This window comes from Chroicocephalus ridibundus, chromosome 1 (assembly GCF_963924245.1).
Source record: "Chroicocephalus ridibundus chromosome 1, bChrRid1.1, whole genome shotgun sequence".
Taxonomy (NCBI): Eukaryota; Metazoa; Chordata; class Aves; order Charadriiformes; family Laridae; genus Chroicocephalus; species Chroicocephalus ridibundus.
Genome location: NC_086284.1, coordinates 217,300,302 through 217,317,848, shown reverse-complemented (window position 1 = coordinate 217,317,848; position 17,547 = coordinate 217,300,302). Strand labels below are relative to the sequence as shown.

The following is a 17,547-nucleotide window of genomic DNA, read 5'->3' as shown; positions in this document are numbered from 1 at the left end:
ATATGAGCAAACCCAAATCCCTGGCAGGGCTTTGCACAGTGCTGCAACCAAGTAGACCTTCTTCTCTGGAAAACTGAGCGGGAGAGGCAGCAGCAGGGTTAGACCCAGTGGCTTTCTAAGTGCAGTTGCACTGGGGTACACTGTCTACAAGCAACCAAGATGCCTCTACTTTCATAGCCACATGGGCTGGGCTGGTAGGCTGAGAGGCTAAACTGAACCAAACACACTGAAGTGCCTGCAGAGATACTCACTGATAGCATTGCAAGCAGAGCAATGCAGCAAATTTGAGGGAATCTAATAGAAAATTAAGGAAAGGGCTGTATCCCAGGAGGTCTGTAGCACGCTGTGATTGACAGCTGTTTTGCAAACTTTTCTTGCGCCCAACCGGGAGAAATAAAAAGTTTCTGAGCTTTTCCTTGTGCTGGTTAATATGTGGTGATTTCTGGGATGCAGGTATGAAAAGACAGCCAGAGCTTTTCAGCACACATATCCAAAGCCTTTGAGCTTTGGGACTGTGAATAGCAATAACCACAGACAAGACTTTGGTCACCTACTGAAACAGCAAAACAGAAGCACAAAAGGAAAATCCCCCATTTTATAAAGAAATCCACCAACACACCCACAAATACAGAAAAAAAGCAAGGCTGAAAGCCTCGATTCTGCTGTCTTCATCTTCAGGGAGGAGACTTTTGCTATCAGCCTCCTGTGCAACGCAGGCCTCAGTTTACATATTTGTAAAATAAGGATAAATTACATGATCTTATTTCATAGGAAGACTGCAACATTTTTAGGCTTTATTTAGAAAAAGTTTTGACTGCTTCTAATCATTTAGCAGCCCAAGATGGAGCTAAGCACTAATCATTGCTGTCCGTATTAGAGGAGGATCAACTTAGTACTTCAAAGTGTAAAGCAGACTGAATTTCTGGAGCAGAAGAAGGGGAACAGGCTGATTGTGAATCCCTGGATTCAGCCTCGTAGCATACCATTGTGGATTTACTATTATCTCCTAAGGTTTCTGTTAAGGAGGAAACCTGAGTGGCATCACCTTAGCGCCCAGTTCTGGGTAGTTTCACACCAGACAAATCCCCGAGTTTAAGCTGTGGGTAGACCAGGTCTAGAAAAAAATTTTATGATAAAGAGCTGAGGCTGAAACTGGTTATAGATGGCACTGCATGACACTCTGACAGTCTCTGAAATAGGAAGGGACTGCCCAAGCACCTTTCCCTCCAACCTCCTGCTTGCAGCCCATCACCCTGCTGAGGACAGCATCCTTCCTTCTGCTCTCAGCTTCCAAATATATCTTGCACAAGGAATGAACTCTGACAAGTGCGGCTTATTTCAAGAGGGATATAAACATTTTTCCCCCCATTATTTACCCCCCTGGAGAGGTCCTATCCTGCCTCTGGGACGAGCAGCCCAGAACGCCTTCCCCTCTCTCGCTCCTCATTCTGCCCTCTGATGTCCCACCATTCTCCCATGCTGTTTGTGTTTCTCAGGTCCTCTCTGTTTTCCTGTCCCTGCAGTTCACCTGTACAAGTGTGGGGCCATGCGGGACAGCTGTGGACTGTGCCTGAAAGCCGACCCAGACTTCGAGTGCGGCTGGTGCGAGGGGCAGAACCAGTGCACGTTGAAGCAGCACTGCCCAGCCCAGGACAGCCAGTGGCTGGAGTTGTCCAGCACCAAGGGCAAATGCACCAATCCCAAGATCACGGATGTAAGTCATGGATCTGTAAGAAGCTGGGGTATTCCCTCTCGTACCCTTTCCTTCATTTATTTTCCTGATTTGTCTGTTGGTTGGTGAGGGGAAGGTCAGCTATGAGACCTGTTGGGTCAGACAAAGCCCACACAACCTTGGGGATGGGAGGTCGTGGTGGCCTTCAAAGGTAGGTGCACAACTTCAAGTTTCTGCAATACAGGGGTGAGAAGGGTGTCAGAGTTCCCATCATAGTCAATGTGGACATGAATCAGTTGCACAAACAAAGTCGGATAGTACGATCTGAGGAACCCCAGAGCATCTGACCTGCTCACATAGGGCTGGGAGATGTGATGTGAAGCCTTTAGGAGCAGCTGAAGGTGAGACAAGATGCTCTGAGGCATCTCAAATGGATGGCGTGAGGGTAATGAAAGGAGCCCAACTGTGTCTTGAAACCAGCCTGGTTGAGAAGGAGTTGTTGAGTGATCCCAGACTGTTTTGAGCTTTGCTGACAGGAGGTCAAGGAAGAGAGCAGGTTGTAGTTCATGCTTCCTGGCAGCATGACATGGATAAAGTCAATGTCCAGAAAAAAACAACACTCCACTGACTCCAGCAAAGTCAAAAAACTCTTCTGTTTGTCTGGCTGACTTTGCATGGTAAAAGAAGTCCCCATAGAACAAAGAAAGCCCTATACAGTTTTCAGCTTTCCCGCTTTGAAGGTTCAAGGAGGAGACAGGATCAAGCCTGGACTAAATGAAGCTTGTAACTGTCCTATTAAGTGAGAAAGAGAGAATGAGGGCAAGGTTGAGGGGAAAGACCTGCAGCATAAAGGTGCTATTTAGAAGGTTTTCTATTGAATGTGTTGACTGGGCCAAAGGAAGAGCTGGGTCAAAGGTACAAAGGAGAGATAAAATAATAGAAAAAACATAGAGAGAGGGAGCATTGGAAGGGAAAAAAAGGCAAGGGAGGGAAATCAGGCCTCCTGTCTAAAGTGATTTTTGCCTGCTGTCTTAGTATGCCTTTGCCATAATGATGGTGCCATTTTCAGGGTCACCAGGCAGGCAATGGGATGGTTCTAAGCCTTGAAAATGAGGGTTCCATCCTTACCAACTGCCTCCTGCCTTATGCACTTCTCACTCACCCTGCCTTAGTTAAAATGAACACCCTTTCAGTGCGGCTAGGGCCTTATTTTGCAAATGAGAAAAGTAAAGAGGAAAATGAGACAGAGAAGATAAAGGGAAATGCAAAGGAGGAAAATCCAGCCTCCACGGTTCTAGTTTAATATGAATAATTAGGTGAGTTATTTTCCTAGAAAGCAAGAAAGCCTTTTTCAGTTGTATTTGGTTAAGAATCAAAAAGTGTGGGTGTTATGAACAAGCCCTAAACCAATGTCCATTTGTGAAAGTTTTGTGAAAGCAAAGGCTGGGTAGAGTCTGGTTTTCCCAGATGCCACTGAAAAGAATCCCTCTCATTGTGTTTTGATCCATCTTCCTGTCATTTATCAGTCCCCAAAGTACTCACACATTTGGGTTGCTGGAGGTCCCAGCTCATTCTGATGTTTCCAAGGTAAAGGTGTCTGCTGAACTTGGATTTATCTGGGCCTGATAATTTTGAGCCCACCTGAAACACCTGAAGCTGTGAAACCAAACCCAGACAGCCAGAATGAGCAGCTACATCTGAAAGTTCAGCTTTAAGGCCTTAAAAATTATTGGGAGCTGGGGGAAATCTTTTTTGAATCTTTTCAGATTCTCAGACCTCAGGAAAGATTCAGAAATTTTGCAGAGAATCATAGAATTTGGTGTTGGGAAGCTGATGGATGACCAACTAAAGCAGAAGTCCAAAACACAAAGACCTGACTGTGCAGTAGTATGATGTTCTGAAGGTCACAGAATCATAGAATCATAGAATGTTTCAGGTTAGAAGGGACCTTAAAGATCACCTAGTTCCAACCCCCTGCCCTGGGCAGGGACACCTCCCACCAGACCAGGTGGCTCCAAGCCCCGTCCAATGTAGCCTTGAACCCCTCCAGGGATGGGGCAGCCACAGCTTCTCTGGGCAACCTGGGCCAGTGTCTCACCACTCTTACAGTAAAGAATTTATTCCTGAGATCTCATCTAAATCTCCCCTCTTTCAATTTAAAAGCATTACCCCTTGTTCTATCACTCCCCTCCCTGATCCAGGGTCCCTCCCCAGCTTTGCTGTAGCCCCTTTAGGTGCTGGAAGGGGCTCTAAGGTCTCCCTGGAGCCTTCTCTTCTCCAGGCTGAGGTCCGTCCACATTTCTCGGCCACACTTTGACCCCAGCCGTGCATCTACAGTCTCTTTATGAAGTGCAAAGCACACACTTTCCACCCTTCAGCTCCACAGGGGACGTACTTCTATTTCTGCTGGCATTTCCTCCAACAGCTCCCAAAGCTCAAAGAGATCATTGCAATATTCGCTCATGAAATATTCCAACTGTCTGGTGCAATCATAAGTAGCTCTTGGAAAGTCTTTTTTTTCTGAGCCATTAGCATGGAAGTAATCTCAAGTGACTGGATATATATTGCAGCTAATGGTAGGTCTGGAGCGGTTGGTAAGAGCGTGTGGCGAGGAGCCAGGGCAGCATCTCTGCAGGCGAAGGAGGAGAAACAACACACGTACTCACGCTTGCACAGGCGTGCGCACACACGGACCCAGCACCCAGCTTCCCAGAACATCTACTTACTTCCCAGCTCCTGCATTTATATCGCTGCTCGGTGAAATTAAAGGACTTAACAGACTCGCTGAGACACAAAACCGCCTTGAAGAGTGACAAGCTGCAGCATTAGGCTGATGTGAGTGCAGGGCGTGAATTGTGATGCGGCGTCGCAGCTCCGGGTCTTCAAGAGAAAGCTGAGGCTTCCTGGCAGCTTTTGTTTCCCTGCCTGCATTTTCCTCTCCAAAACTGACAGGTCTCGTTCCACATTTTTGCACCTGTGATAGAAACAGGCTCCTTCTCTGTCGCTGTGAAAACAGCGCGGTAACACCTTCTTCTTGTACGCGTCTGTGGGAGCGCAATGAGTTGGGGTTAAAAAATCTCCCACATGCTCCCGGGAGAATCCCAGGCCCTCCTCTTTTAAAGAAATAAGTAGGTTTTGAAGCTGACTTTTACAAATTAAAAATGGCACAGGGAGGGGTTCAGAGGTGCTGTGCTGGCTTCACTCTGGGTTGTTTCCTCTTGATGCTTTTGGAGTCACGGCAAGAATATTTAAAAATCTCGTGCTTTAGACAGAGATGGAAGGAGGATGATAATGTTTCCACCGAGATATTTTGCGACTTCTTCAGTGAAACTTTTGTCTCAAACGCAACCCTAGTTCTAAAGAAAAGGCCTTTTCTAGCAAGATGTTCCTTTGCACCACTATACCTTCTTTTATGCAGGGTAGTGACATTAGTCATACGAGAAAAAAAGTCCTCTTTTGACCTGCTATGAGATGTACTGCCAATGCTCGCAAGCTCTTTCAAGCATAGGTGAGCCCTAATTAACCACAGACCTACCTTACTAGACACCTAACTTATTAGAACAAGTGAAAACCATTTGGTGGCAAGTTTAATACCACAAGACAGAACGGAAATATTCCATGGGGAAAGCAGTTCTCTTACAAAATGTGTCTAAAACGTAAGGAAATAAAATAAAATCTGGGAATTTTACCCTATATTTCTGTCTTCATTTTGAGTAGTTTGCATGTGGTATGGTGATATATTCTAGCCTTCCAGCGTCATTCATAGAAAGTGTTTTATCAGGAGAAGATTAACTGATGTCAGCAAAATAAGTATTTCAAACAGAATAGATATTTATTAATCATTCAGAATAAAAATATTTTGGAATTGCCATTTTGGGAAAATAGTTCAAGTTTTCAGTGTTGAGCCCCCAGCTGATACAATTGGTATTTTATTAGTTTCTCCTGGAATAGAAATTCCATTTTCGTTCTGATTTTTTAAGATACTTTCTTCGTTTCCTGGAAAATAACCACAAATGCCTCTCTCTTACTTTCTCTTTTTATCCATTTTCTACCTGTCTATCTATCTCATCCAAAGGTCAAATCTCCAGCCAACCCAAATAATCATTTAACCTGTCAGATTTATGAATGTTGTGCTATTTTCTTTTTAGGATTTAACTATCTTCTTGACTTTTGGAGTAGGAATAAGCCTGCTACAGTTCTGATTTTGTTAGCTCTAGAGGTATTTAGACCTGAGACCAGGCCTTTGCAGGGGTGTTGTGCTGCAGAGGTGGTGTCTACGCTACACAACTCTACAGGTCCAGGCACTTGCCTGTGATCATCTGTGCTATTAAATTATTAACCTTTCTGGGTTCCCTGTACAGTCAGAGCAAAGACACGCTCATTCACAACACCTAAAATTAAATATCCTAAAATAAAATATCCCCTAGAGGTGCCAGCATCTCTCACCATTTATTAAAGATGGACCTTCTAAAAATTGGCCTCTGGGTGGAAATTAGGCTAACCCTGGTGCCAGACTCAGTGCTGGGAAGCAGTCAAGAGCAGCCCTGCTTGTGCCAGTGCCTCGACTTTCCCTGCCAGTCCGACTGCTATGCAAGGGTCTAGCTGCCAGCCCTAGATTCCCAGTTGGCAGAGCCGTCGGCCGGCGGGTATGGACCTCAGACAGGGAATTCCCCCTTCCTCACTGTGGAGAGAGCCTTGCCAGAGTTGGCAGATGGCAGATCATGGCATCCTGAATGGGCAGCAGGGAATACCCTTTGAAAGCAACGTTTGAAGCCCCTTTCAACTGTCCAGTTGTATGGCAAAGCATTTTGGGCTCAGGGAATAATTGGAAGGGCAGAACGGAGATAATTTAGGGCCAGCCCCTTGATTTCGGTGTTGTTTCAGTGTTGAGGAGACTAATCCAATGCTAATTTCTACCCGGCTCTCGACAAGGGTGATGGATGCGATGCAGAGTGCTTTCCTGCCTACGTACCCTCTTTGCATTGGCCAGAAACAGTGCAGATGGACAACTCTGGGTGCAGGGTGAAGCTCTGCAATGGAAGGGAGAGGTGAGCTCTGGAGTCCAGGTGGTGCTTTGGCTCAGCTGCCCACCACAGCTGCTGCTGAGCAAGACACAGAAATTCTATCCCTGCTAGGGTCTGGTGATGGTCCAGACTTGGATGCAAACATCATACAAGCACCCACCAGGACTGTTGGGATAGCCGCTCATCTCAAGCTGGGGATCAGGAGTTTCCCAGTCAAGAGTTCTCCAACCCACAAATAAGCCATCTGTCCTTCCCCTGGCCCCACCTCTCCAGCTTTTTTTTTTTTTCAGGTGGACATTTTCAGCTGAGTTTGTGATGCATGACCATTATCTATCTCCAGAATAGATCAAAAGCTCCATGTGCTTTGAGCTGGGAATTTAGGGTTTAAAGTACCTGGCTGATGTCATTCGTGTCCTTTTCTTGTTCTGTCTCCCATTTCTTTCTACCGTGTCCCACTCCTGCCTCTCCATGGCTCATGTCTATAAAGTTCAGAATTCAGCTGCAGCACCAAAACCCCCTGCTACTACCTAGAAAATATCTCCTACTCATCTTTGGATGTTTTACAAGTAGACAAAAGAGAGGAAAAGGGATTTTGGGCAGAATTTTGGGTACTCTGAGGTTGGGACATGTGTAACATATATTTGCAAGGGGCTGGTCCTAGTGATGTATCTGGAGTAGGCTTGATGCCTCAGTTGTTCAGCGTTCATAATTGTGAGTGTCTCTAGTGGTCACAAAGAGACCTGATATGCCTCTTCATTCACCTGCAAGGATGCTGACGTCTTTACATAGGTGGTTTGATTGTTCTCCTTTTTCTTGGTTTGTTTCTGCAGATCAATCCAGTGACAGGCCCTCGTGAAGGAGGGACGAAAGTGACCATTCGTGGGGAGAATCTGGGGCTGGAGTTCAGAGATATTGCGTCTCATGTCAAAGTGGCCGGAGTGGAATGCAAACCGTTGGTGGAAGGGTACATCCCAGCAGAGCAGTAAGTTGGGTGTGTGGCAGACAGTGGGCCACAGCACACCTAATAACAGTCATTGCTACCTGTAGGGTCTTCTAAGGAGGCCCACCCAACCTTGGAAGTGAGAAATGGAAGATGCCATTCCTCACTTACAGCTCAGGAGTTAATAATACATTTATTACTGTGTTTGTATTGCATATTTAAGTAATCCTTGTGACATAAACCCTAAAGTTATCATTCATCTTTCACATAACAGCCACCAGGAGGGTGTTCAATTCCAGTTTGTGGGGCAACAGTCCCAAGAAACTGCCTATCCCATGCTGGAGTAATCATTAAGCCTTACACCTGCAAAGTTGTCCACCATGCAAGGCTGGAGGACAGAGGTCCTCCTGGGGTCAGACCTCAGCCCAGCATTTCTAAGTATGTTAAAGTGAATCTATGTTGATTTACACCAACTGAGCATTTGCCCCACTGAGTGCCAACAGCCAAAAGCCACCGCTCTTTAAAGAATAATTTATTCCACAATTTGGATCCTAGATTGGAAAGGAGAGGGTGGGTGAAGTCTGCAGTCCATTTCCCAGAAGCGTGGGTTGTTTGCTCCAGTTCCATCTTACCCAGACCACCAAACCATCTCTCAAACTTTGCTTCTGGTTCATATTTTCTTCACAGAATAGTATGTGAGATGGGGGAGGCCAAGCCCAGTCAGCATGCCGGATTCGTGGAAATCTGCGTGGCTGAGTGCAAACCAGAGTTCATGGCCAGGTCTTCACAGCTCTACTACTTTATGGTAAGCTCCCATGAGAAGTTGTCCTTGGCCCTGAAGGTCCTTGGGCCTTGTTTCACTTTGCTGCATCTATCCATTGTCCTTGACCATATTCAGCCTCTGCGCTCTTCACTGCTGTCCAGAGAACACCAATTTGTTCCTTCCATTTCCTTTTGAAATCTCGTTATGAGCAAAAATAGCCTGCCTAATTAATGTTTTAACAATCTAATAATAGTCCAAATTATTAGTCCAGTTTCAGTTACATACAGCCATGGTCCAAATTAGTACAGAAAATCCTCATTAATAGTTAAAAATGCCATATAGGAAAGAGAAAAGAAAAAGGAAAAGAAAAAAAAAGGGAAAAAAACTTTCCTTGGATCTTACTTTTCCCGGGTGTGATGGTCACCCTACCAGCATCATTCCAGGCCCTACAATAGAAGGCACCAGTGTCCTACAGAGGAAACATTGGGGTTGCCACTAGTCATTACCACTCTGAGCTCTTCAGCGGGAGAAGTGTGATGTCCATGGTGCAGTTTCTTCCTCCTCATTCTTGGGACCACCTGGGGGTGTCTTCATCCCCCCTCTCCCCACCTTCTGCTCCCTTCTCCCCGGTCCCCAGCCCCACTGGCAGAGCTGCCCAGCGCCCAGCCCGGCCACACAAAGGGCTGGTGTTTGCTGGGCAGTGCCTGCCCGGGGCGGCAGCCCATGGCCATGCGGGGTGTCCCTAGCACTGAGCTCAGGCAGGTCAGGCATGAGCCCTTGGCCATGGGACACTTGTGATCAGAGGGACACCCAGCTCAGGGCACGGCAAGCCTGGAGGTGTTGGGTCAGTGCAAAGTCCATGGCCTTCTGCTAGCAAGGACAAAAATTCCCATTTACTGGGCCACAGGCAGTCACCACAGCAGTGACAGGTGCTTCTGCAAGATGTAGCATTCAAAGGGTGTTTCCTTTAGGTAGTCTTCTGCGTGTCTAGGAGAAGCAGTGCTGCACCCCAGCAGCACTATATCAGGAGGGACCATTTCACCAGGCAGGCTGCAGGTGAGCTGCAGAGTATGACTGGAGCTCAGTGCAATTGGGCAACTGTTTTGGATGCTCCATGGCCTAAGCAAGATTGAACTTCAGTTAGCTTTTAAGGGTGATGCCTGCACACATAAGTAAGGGTGGGATCCCACTGCAATGCTCATGCTTGGAGGGAGAGGCTCAGGAGCAAATATGTGGTCTCAGGGTTGTGGTTGGCCAAGCCCAGCAGCTCTTGGGTCGTTACCCTCAGCTCAGCCCAGGTCTCTCTCAAGACTCAGATACAGGCCAGACATAAGTCCTAGATGAGTGTGCAGCTCTCCATGGGATTGGATGCCATAAATACCAACACCCTGGTTTGTTTTATATGCCTTCCTCCTTCCTCCTGGCAGCGGGATGGATAGGTGGTTTGGAAAGAGGACTTAGCCATGAGGAATTTGGGGATGACGTCAAAAGTCCCTAGGGATGGTGAGTGGTGGGATCTCATGCACAACTTCCACTCACTTCCCTGCAGCAGGCGGTACCCCTGAAAGAGGGAGATTCCTGCATCTCCGGCCCCACATGTGAGATAAGTCCCAAGAAGACGAGGAAAGGGATTCCTATTTTGAGTGGCTACTCTTCGTAGGCTGCCTGGAGCCAGCGATGTCTGCTGATGGCACTCAGTGAGCAGCCACGCTCCCCTTTTTAGAGAGACTGCTGGGACTGGCAACTTGGCTTGCTACACCGTCTGTCAGGGACATCAGCCTGCAAATCATTCAGAGGGGCTCTGGGCCTGATTCTGCACTGGTACAAGTTCAGCCTGAGGTTGTCACTTTGCCAAGGAAGAGTTGTGCAGAGCCCAGCATATGTTGCACACTTGACTTGTTTTTTTGCTCCACTCTCGCCCTTTCTCCCGATGCTCCTTGTCCAAGAGACCTGCTTATTCCTCTAAGGCCCCTTGCTGGGGACATGCAAGCATTGCCTGGCCTTGGTCTGTGCAGATTTGTGCAGGTTTGAGATGAGAGGGTCTCTTTGTTCCCATCAAAAGCTCTCGACTCCTGCAAGGGAATGGGTCTTTTCTGAAATTATTCACATGCCCGAGCATTTTTTTATGGTAAAGGAAACTGGTAATAAAAGCAAATATCTTAGATTTCTCCCTTGAGCTACAGGAATTTCTCTATTCTCTGTATTTTCTGATGTCACTCAGGTGCTACAGGGGTGGGGGCAAAGAAACACCTTGAGAGATAACCCCCACTAGGCAGACAGAAGGGCTTTTTCCAGGACATTACACTTCAGCGTGTCACCTTTGCTACTCTTGGAATTACTGTCCGATTTTGATCATGCGTGTCCATCTGTGACAGCTTTTCCCTCCGCTTGCTGGCTTTCCGGATGCCAGCTACCCCAGCCGTGCATGAGCGTGAAGTCAACAGGGTTTTCTCCACTGAGTACCTCGATACCTTTGTGCTAGACAGAAAAAAATACAGACGCTCTCCAGCCTGCCCATCATATGCCCTCTCCCGTGTCCATTGCTTTCATAGCGGGAGCTGTGTTTGTTGGCACGGCTTGGCTTCCTCCAAAGCTTCTGCCAGGAGGGTAGAGATGTTATTGCAGGCATCACAACATGCCTTGGCATCCTGCAACGGTGGGTGGCAGCTTTAAGGGAAGGAAGATGTTGGAAAACTTAAGGAAGGGCATTGCAAGGGAGATAAATGTTGCTTTCTGACGCCTAGTAAATCCTCTGGAAAATTGCTTTTCAAAAGGTTTGAAAGAAAACACGGTCAAATTTGGCCAACAGCTTCAGTCTTCCCCTCTCCTGCGAGAAATGGAAGAGATGATATTTTGAACTCAACAGAGTGTTTAATTTCAGTGTTTTAAAAAGGAGGTAGCTTAGTTTAGAGATGCAAGAACAGTTCTTCTCCACATTTCTAACCAGAACTTTTAAATTCAAAATGCTGTTAGTTTGTTTTAAGCTCATCTATGACCAAAAATGCAAATTGCATTAGAGAGATCAATAAGCCAAAAGGGAAACAAAGCACTTGGTTGCAGGCTGAAATGAAATTTATGATGATCTAAATGAAAATAATATTTTTTTAAGTTGTTCATTTTGTTGCTATGATTATTGCCATGGTCTTTCAATGCAAAAAAATTTCCCTTCACTTTTCAATTCAGATGCTGAAGCAAGTTTGCCTTTGTTCTGGATTTGGATGGGGATATTATGGCTCAGTGCAGGTGATGTGGGTTACTCTGACTACATCTATTCTGGGTCTGCTTCTAAGATCCTTGTCCCAGGAGAACATTTGCAACAGGTCTCCCTTCCATCTTTCCCATCATGCTGGTACTGTTATCATAGAATCATAGAATGGTTTGGGTTGGAAGGGACCTTAAAGATCGTCAAGTTCCAACCCCCCTGCCATGGGCAGGGACACTCCCACTGGACCAGGTGGCTCCAAGCCCCGTCCAACCTGGCCTTGAACACCTCCAGGGATGGGGAAGCCACAGCTTCTCTGGCTAGCTTGCTCCAGTGCCTCACCACCCTCACAGGAAATAATTTCTTCCTGCTATTCAATCTAAATCTACTCTTCTTCAGTTTGAAACAGCTACCCCTTGTCCTATCATTACACTCCCTGATAAAGAGTCCCTCCCCATCCTTCCTGTAGACCCCCTTTAGGTACTGGAAGGGGCTCTAAGGTCTCCCTGGAGCCTTCTCTTCTTCAGGCTGAACAACCCCAACTCTCTCATCATGTCCTCATAGCAGAGGTGCTCCAGCCGTCTGGTCATCTTCATGGCCTATAGAAAGGAAACCCAGGTGCACAAGCTGTGTCTGAGTCACTTCTTGCTCTGCCCTTGTCCCCAGGAGGAATGAAGTGGGAACCAAGGTCTTGACATGTACCATGAGGTCAGTTTAGACACAGCTCTGATGGCAACTTCTCTGTGGAGCGCTTGTGTGGAGGAGGCACTGCAGGAAAGTAAAGGGTTGAGGGGCAGAGGAAATTAGGCAAGTCTCTAGAAAGGTACAGAAGACTTCCTGGCCTCTTTCCCTCATTGTCACTGTCCACTTCAGCTTATTCCAGATCCACTAGACCCCCTTGCATTTTCCATCACCTTTCACCAGCAAGGAAATGGTAAACAGACCGGAGGCTGAGTTTTACTGCAAACATGCCGTGCAATATTTATGAAGGCCACTGTGAATAATTAATGGTTTATCTCAACTTTGAAAACGTAGCCACAAACCCTTTTGTAAGATTGGCATGAGACAGGGCAGTGCTTTGCCAAGGACTATTACTGGTGTAGTTCTGGTCTGCGAGGATCCTCAGAAGGGCTTGGGCAGTTTATCTACCCATCGAGAAGTTGGACAAGGGCTTTGGGTCTTTAACTCAAGTGTCCCTTTCTGGTTTGTAAAGCACCAACCGTTTGTAAAGCACCTACCAGTGTCGTTGTGTAGGCTATGTGCATCAAGTTGGTTATTCTCAACCCGTTTTCTCCCAGGTGGGCGGTCACCTCCCAGCAGCAGTCATCATGGTCAGCAGTAATTTGCACTGGTGTGGGTGGCTATCAATAGGGGATTAAAGAGGAGTTGCCATCACATCATGAAGTGTTATCCTAAAAATAGAGGAGCAGTACGTTCTGAAGTGCATCATTTGTATCTACATACTCTTCTTGCATTTTTTATTCCAATAATATCTGTTAGAGAGTATCATCCCCCAAGAAAATATAAGAAACAGGGCATTTATTGTTGCTTAATTTCTTCTTTCTTCTTGCATATCCTCCCAACCTTTAGCAATTAATAGGTGCGGGACTTCTTGAGGCAAAACAGTTTCCAAACTATCCTGTCAAAACCAGGCAAGTTTAAACACAAGAAGTGTCCAGCTCTGACAATAGATTTTTCTACAGAGCCGTCTGTCTGATTTTCATGTTCAGCTCTTTCTCCAAGTGGTAGCTTCATTTTGAACAAAAGCAAAGTGGAAGCCTTGCCACTGTTTTTCAAAATGATTAGCCAGAGGGGGACAGGAACAGAGGACTGCATGCGTGTGAAAGAGGGAGCTGTGGTGTGTGTCAGGTGGTTTTATAAACATGGATTAATGGTCTCTAAAACTCAATAAGGTGACTGCGTGATGTACCTTCTTGTTCAGAGGAGCTGAGGAGAGCTTCAAGCATTTGTGTCATCATTCTTAAAGAGAGGGGGAAAAAAATAATCTTCATTTAAATGCATATAGTAGCTTTTCACTTGGGACTGAGTGGAAAGTTTTTCTATTAAAATGCAAATGAAAGAATAAACTGTAACTCCAAATTTCTCCCTGAAAATGGATGTCTCCTCTCTGCATTGTGGTTACAGGGTGATCTGTGCCTTCAGAGTGCAAGTATTTTATCTTGATTTTGGGAAGAAGGGAGAGCGGGAGAATGAGAAAAAGAGGTTTGAGATTTGGAGCCCCTAAAGGAATTGTGCCCCTTTTTGATATATTAACACAGCGCTGTGTTATGTTTGGAAAAGAGACTCAGAAAATCAGAAGAAAAAGGAAAAAGGTCTGGACAGTGCTCCTTTTGTGGCTGTAATATTTCAGAGTACATCTCACCATAAGCGCCGCTGTGCTGTATCGGTGCAGGACACTCATGCAGTACTAGACTGCCTCGGCACCCAAGTCTGATAAAAAGAGAAAGATTTGAGGTCATACCTTGGGCATGTAGGAGAGGCAAAACACGAGCTCAGATGCTCTGCTGAACCACAGCTCTCCTCCTTCCCAGGGAAAAAGCCCATGAGCACAGGGGGAGGTTTTAGGCATCTCTCTCTCTCTGGAGCTACACAGCAGGTCCTATTCCCTTGTCAGATCAACAGGATTTAGAGTAATCTTTTCAGGATCCGATCATTTTCATCACTTGTGAGCTCCACAGTTTGGAGCCAGTTCAAGACCCAGGTTATCTTGCGAAGGTGGTGTTGCGCAATGGCAAATAGACACCTGAGCCGTGTCAAATGAGTCAAATGGCTCCAGCTGCTCCAGATATGGAATTGCCTTTGGAAGAGCATTTCTGAGTGGGTATAAGGGCAGGCCAGATTTTGCAAGGGTGAGGAGACTAGACTTGGGGTTAGGTCTGAATTCATCCCAACAAACTCGGCATTCAAGCAGGGTGTCTATGGTAGGACTGGTGACATCTTAGGCTCCTCTATTGGCCTGAAGATATGGTCATCTTCTGAAATCCAGCTAGCATGTCATTAACCCCTGGGGGTGCCTACGTTTCTCCAGCACTAAAAGGAGAGAGGGAAGCTACCTCCGCTCCTCTGCTGTGTTTTCAACATGACCCTTTGCCTTCACAGACTCTGACACTCTCTGATCTCAAGCCGAAGCGGGGACCAGTGTCGGGTGGCACCCAGGTGACAATTACAGGCAACAACCTCAATGCGGGTAGCAATGTCATCGTGACCTTTGGGCGACAGCCCTGCCTCTTCTACAGGTACAGATGAGTCCTTCCTACTGTATGTGCCCAAGTCTGAAATATGTGAGCAGTTATAGTCAAGAGACTTCTTCTGCAGCCCAGACACCCTGTCCCCCAAGTGCCTCGTTTGCCTGTGGCCGTGTCTATTCAGCAATGGGACTTTTTCATTCTGCACTGTACGCAACCTTAGTGTGTGTGTTTTGGGGTGGGAGAATAGGATTTATTTGTTTTGATTCGTGTTTGATGTGTTTTTTTCTATGGCCCCTTGTCAAATTTCACTACAATTCTCCACGGTCCTATGCTGTGCTACTTGCTCTGGGAGTACATCGTTTAAAAGATTCATTTTCATGTCCTTGCTTTAGCAGAGACGACAAAGAAAATCTGACAACATCAGTTTTAAGTATTAAAACACCTCCCTTTTATCCCAGAATGGTCCTGTAGTGCTAAGAAATGGATGATTTGCAACATTTCAGCTCTGGGTTGGCTCCTGTTCAATTGCAGTTCAGAGAGGCTTAATGTCAGTGTTACCTGCTGAATGTTCCCTGATCCCTGTGAGAATGAGCCTGAATCCCGTTCCCAGGGGCTCCTGCAGCTCAAAACTCCCCAGCGCAACACATTTTGCTGCCAGTATCGGTGGAGGCTGAAGATGAAGTTGGCACATTTCTCCCAGCCTGTCCTTGGCAGAAGAAGGGCCCATTCACAGGAGACCTGAGACCACTGCCTTGGGGCAATGCCCTTGCCTCTCCTGGCTGTGGGGAACCTGTTTAGCTGCCTGTCATGACTGTGGCGTGATCCAGCATCTATAATTCAGGAGGGTGAAGTCACAGCTTGTGATTAAAAAAGCCAAGTGGGAACCATAGCTGCTTGGGGTTGGTTACCGAAGAGACTGGCGAGTTTTAGGAGGGATGGAGCATGGTCTTTCAGGGTGTTGCAGTCAGTGAAGGTGAGTGCCATGCTGCAAGGGAAGGATGCACCCTGCTTTATCATTTCTAGGAGTGTAAGGTGAGGCTGAGGGTGTTTGGAACCTGGCTTTTTGGCTCTTTATGGAAGGTAAGGGCCACTGCAAAATTCAGACCTGGAGCTGGTTTTGAAGCCTACCCAAAAGGAAAGCTTTACACAGAATTCTCTTTGGGTATGATCATAAAATGCTTCCCACTATATTAGCACCTCCCATGCAAAGGTCCCAGGCATGCTGCAAACTGCACTTAAAGAAGGCTTACAGTCCTAACGCAGGGTAAACTTTATTATCCCAGACGGGAAAGCTGAGGTGCAAACACCCCTTTTTATGAGCTGCTGCTGCATAGGTCTGCAGGCAGGAAGGAAACAACCATCAAGTGTTTAATCCCACAGAGATACTTCTGGGGAGAGGTCTGGTTTGGACTTCTCTTGGGGTTCAGTTTTCACTCTGAGACCTGAGAAATGATGGCTCTTGTGGTTTTATTTAAACTAGTGAAAAGGCAATGTCATTTCCTCAGATAAAGGTGTCACACTATTCACAGCATATTCCCGTGGTGGTGAGTTTCGTCACTTCACAGTGCATAGGTTGAGGTGACAGAACATAAGAGTAAGTAGCTGGGCTCTTTTCGGCACCATTTGTTTTGCTGCTGGTAGCACCTGGTTTATATTTGCTTCTGCTCACAGGAGATCCACCAAGCACATTGTCTGTAACACCACTGCCTCAGATGAAGGCTTTGAGAAGGTGAAGGTGTCCGTGAGAGTGGACAAGGCCAAGATACATCAGGAGTTGCAATATGAATATGTAGAGGATCCGACCATCCTGAGGATTGAGCCTGAGTGGAGCATCTTCAGGTAAGCATCCCGTGGACACCCCCTACCACCTCCCATGGTTTTCTAATGCAGCACTGGGGTGCTCATATTGGTCCCTGATACAGAAAAGTACTTTCCAAGCATTGTGTTCACTAAGAAATAGATTTGTCCAGAGCTACTTCCCAGAGCCCAAGAGCATGAGGGCTGGTGGACTTGCCTCCTGGGAAGAGTAAAAGGCCAGCAGTGCATTATGCATTCATCGTAACACCTTGGGTGCTCCATGTGTATCTGTGCTCATGTGTACCCCAGGACAACATTTCGACAGAGTTTACTGAGGGATGGGCAGGAGCAGGGTCCTTTCTCCAAACAAACTCCATGTTGTCCAAACCTAAATGATCCTGCACCCCACCTTCACTAGCAGAGAAAGGTTCCTGGCTTAATGCAGCAATATCCAGCTGCCAATGCTCACCAGAAGCTTGCCTTGGAGTCTTCAAGCTTTATTTACAAAGGTAGGTGCAGCAAGTCTCCAACCTAGTCTTGAAGCTCTCCTTCTTTATTGCAGCCCAGGGTTTAGCCCCAGCACCGGGATGCTCCCTGTCTGACTAATATTACAGACCACTGGGGCTGGTTAAACTACACAGTTGTATCCATAAATGCTGCAATTCCTAGTGCTTCTGGTCTTTCTGACTGTCTTTCAGGCCTCATTGGGCTGAGTCCACAGCTTTGCATGGCAGCAGGACCAGTCATCGATCTTTTAAACCCAGGCATAAATGTCAGAACTGTGCTTAGAGAAATGAATCTCCTTGGGTGTGAAAGCAGCAATTCCTACTTTTCCCACAGCCTTCATGGACTTGCTGGTTTAGGACTAAGCCTTGCTTGTTTCACTGTGGTGCCTGAAAGCCCCAGGGCTGTCTCCTGAGATGAAACACAAAGGGAGACC

The 17,547-nt window shown here is 46.6% G+C and overlaps 1 protein-coding gene across 2 annotated transcripts in view; it reads left to right on the top strand.

Moving 5' to 3' along the window:
• Positions 1-17,547, top strand: part of PLXNA4 (plexin A4) — a 477,218-nt gene that overhangs the window by 392,315 nt on the left and 67,356 nt on the right. For both annotated transcript variants that reach the window (XM_063323702.1, XM_063323701.1), the window contains exons 12-16: positions 1,524-1,714; positions 7,527-7,678; positions 8,324-8,441; positions 14,722-14,858; positions 16,482-16,649. In XM_063323702.1, the coding sequence (XP_063179772.1) occupies positions 1,524-1,714; positions 7,527-7,678; positions 8,324-8,441; positions 14,722-14,858; positions 16,482-16,649 (766 nt within the window). The remainder of the gene's footprint in view (positions 1-1,523; positions 1,715-7,526; positions 7,679-8,323; positions 8,442-14,721; positions 14,859-16,481; positions 16,650-17,547) is intronic.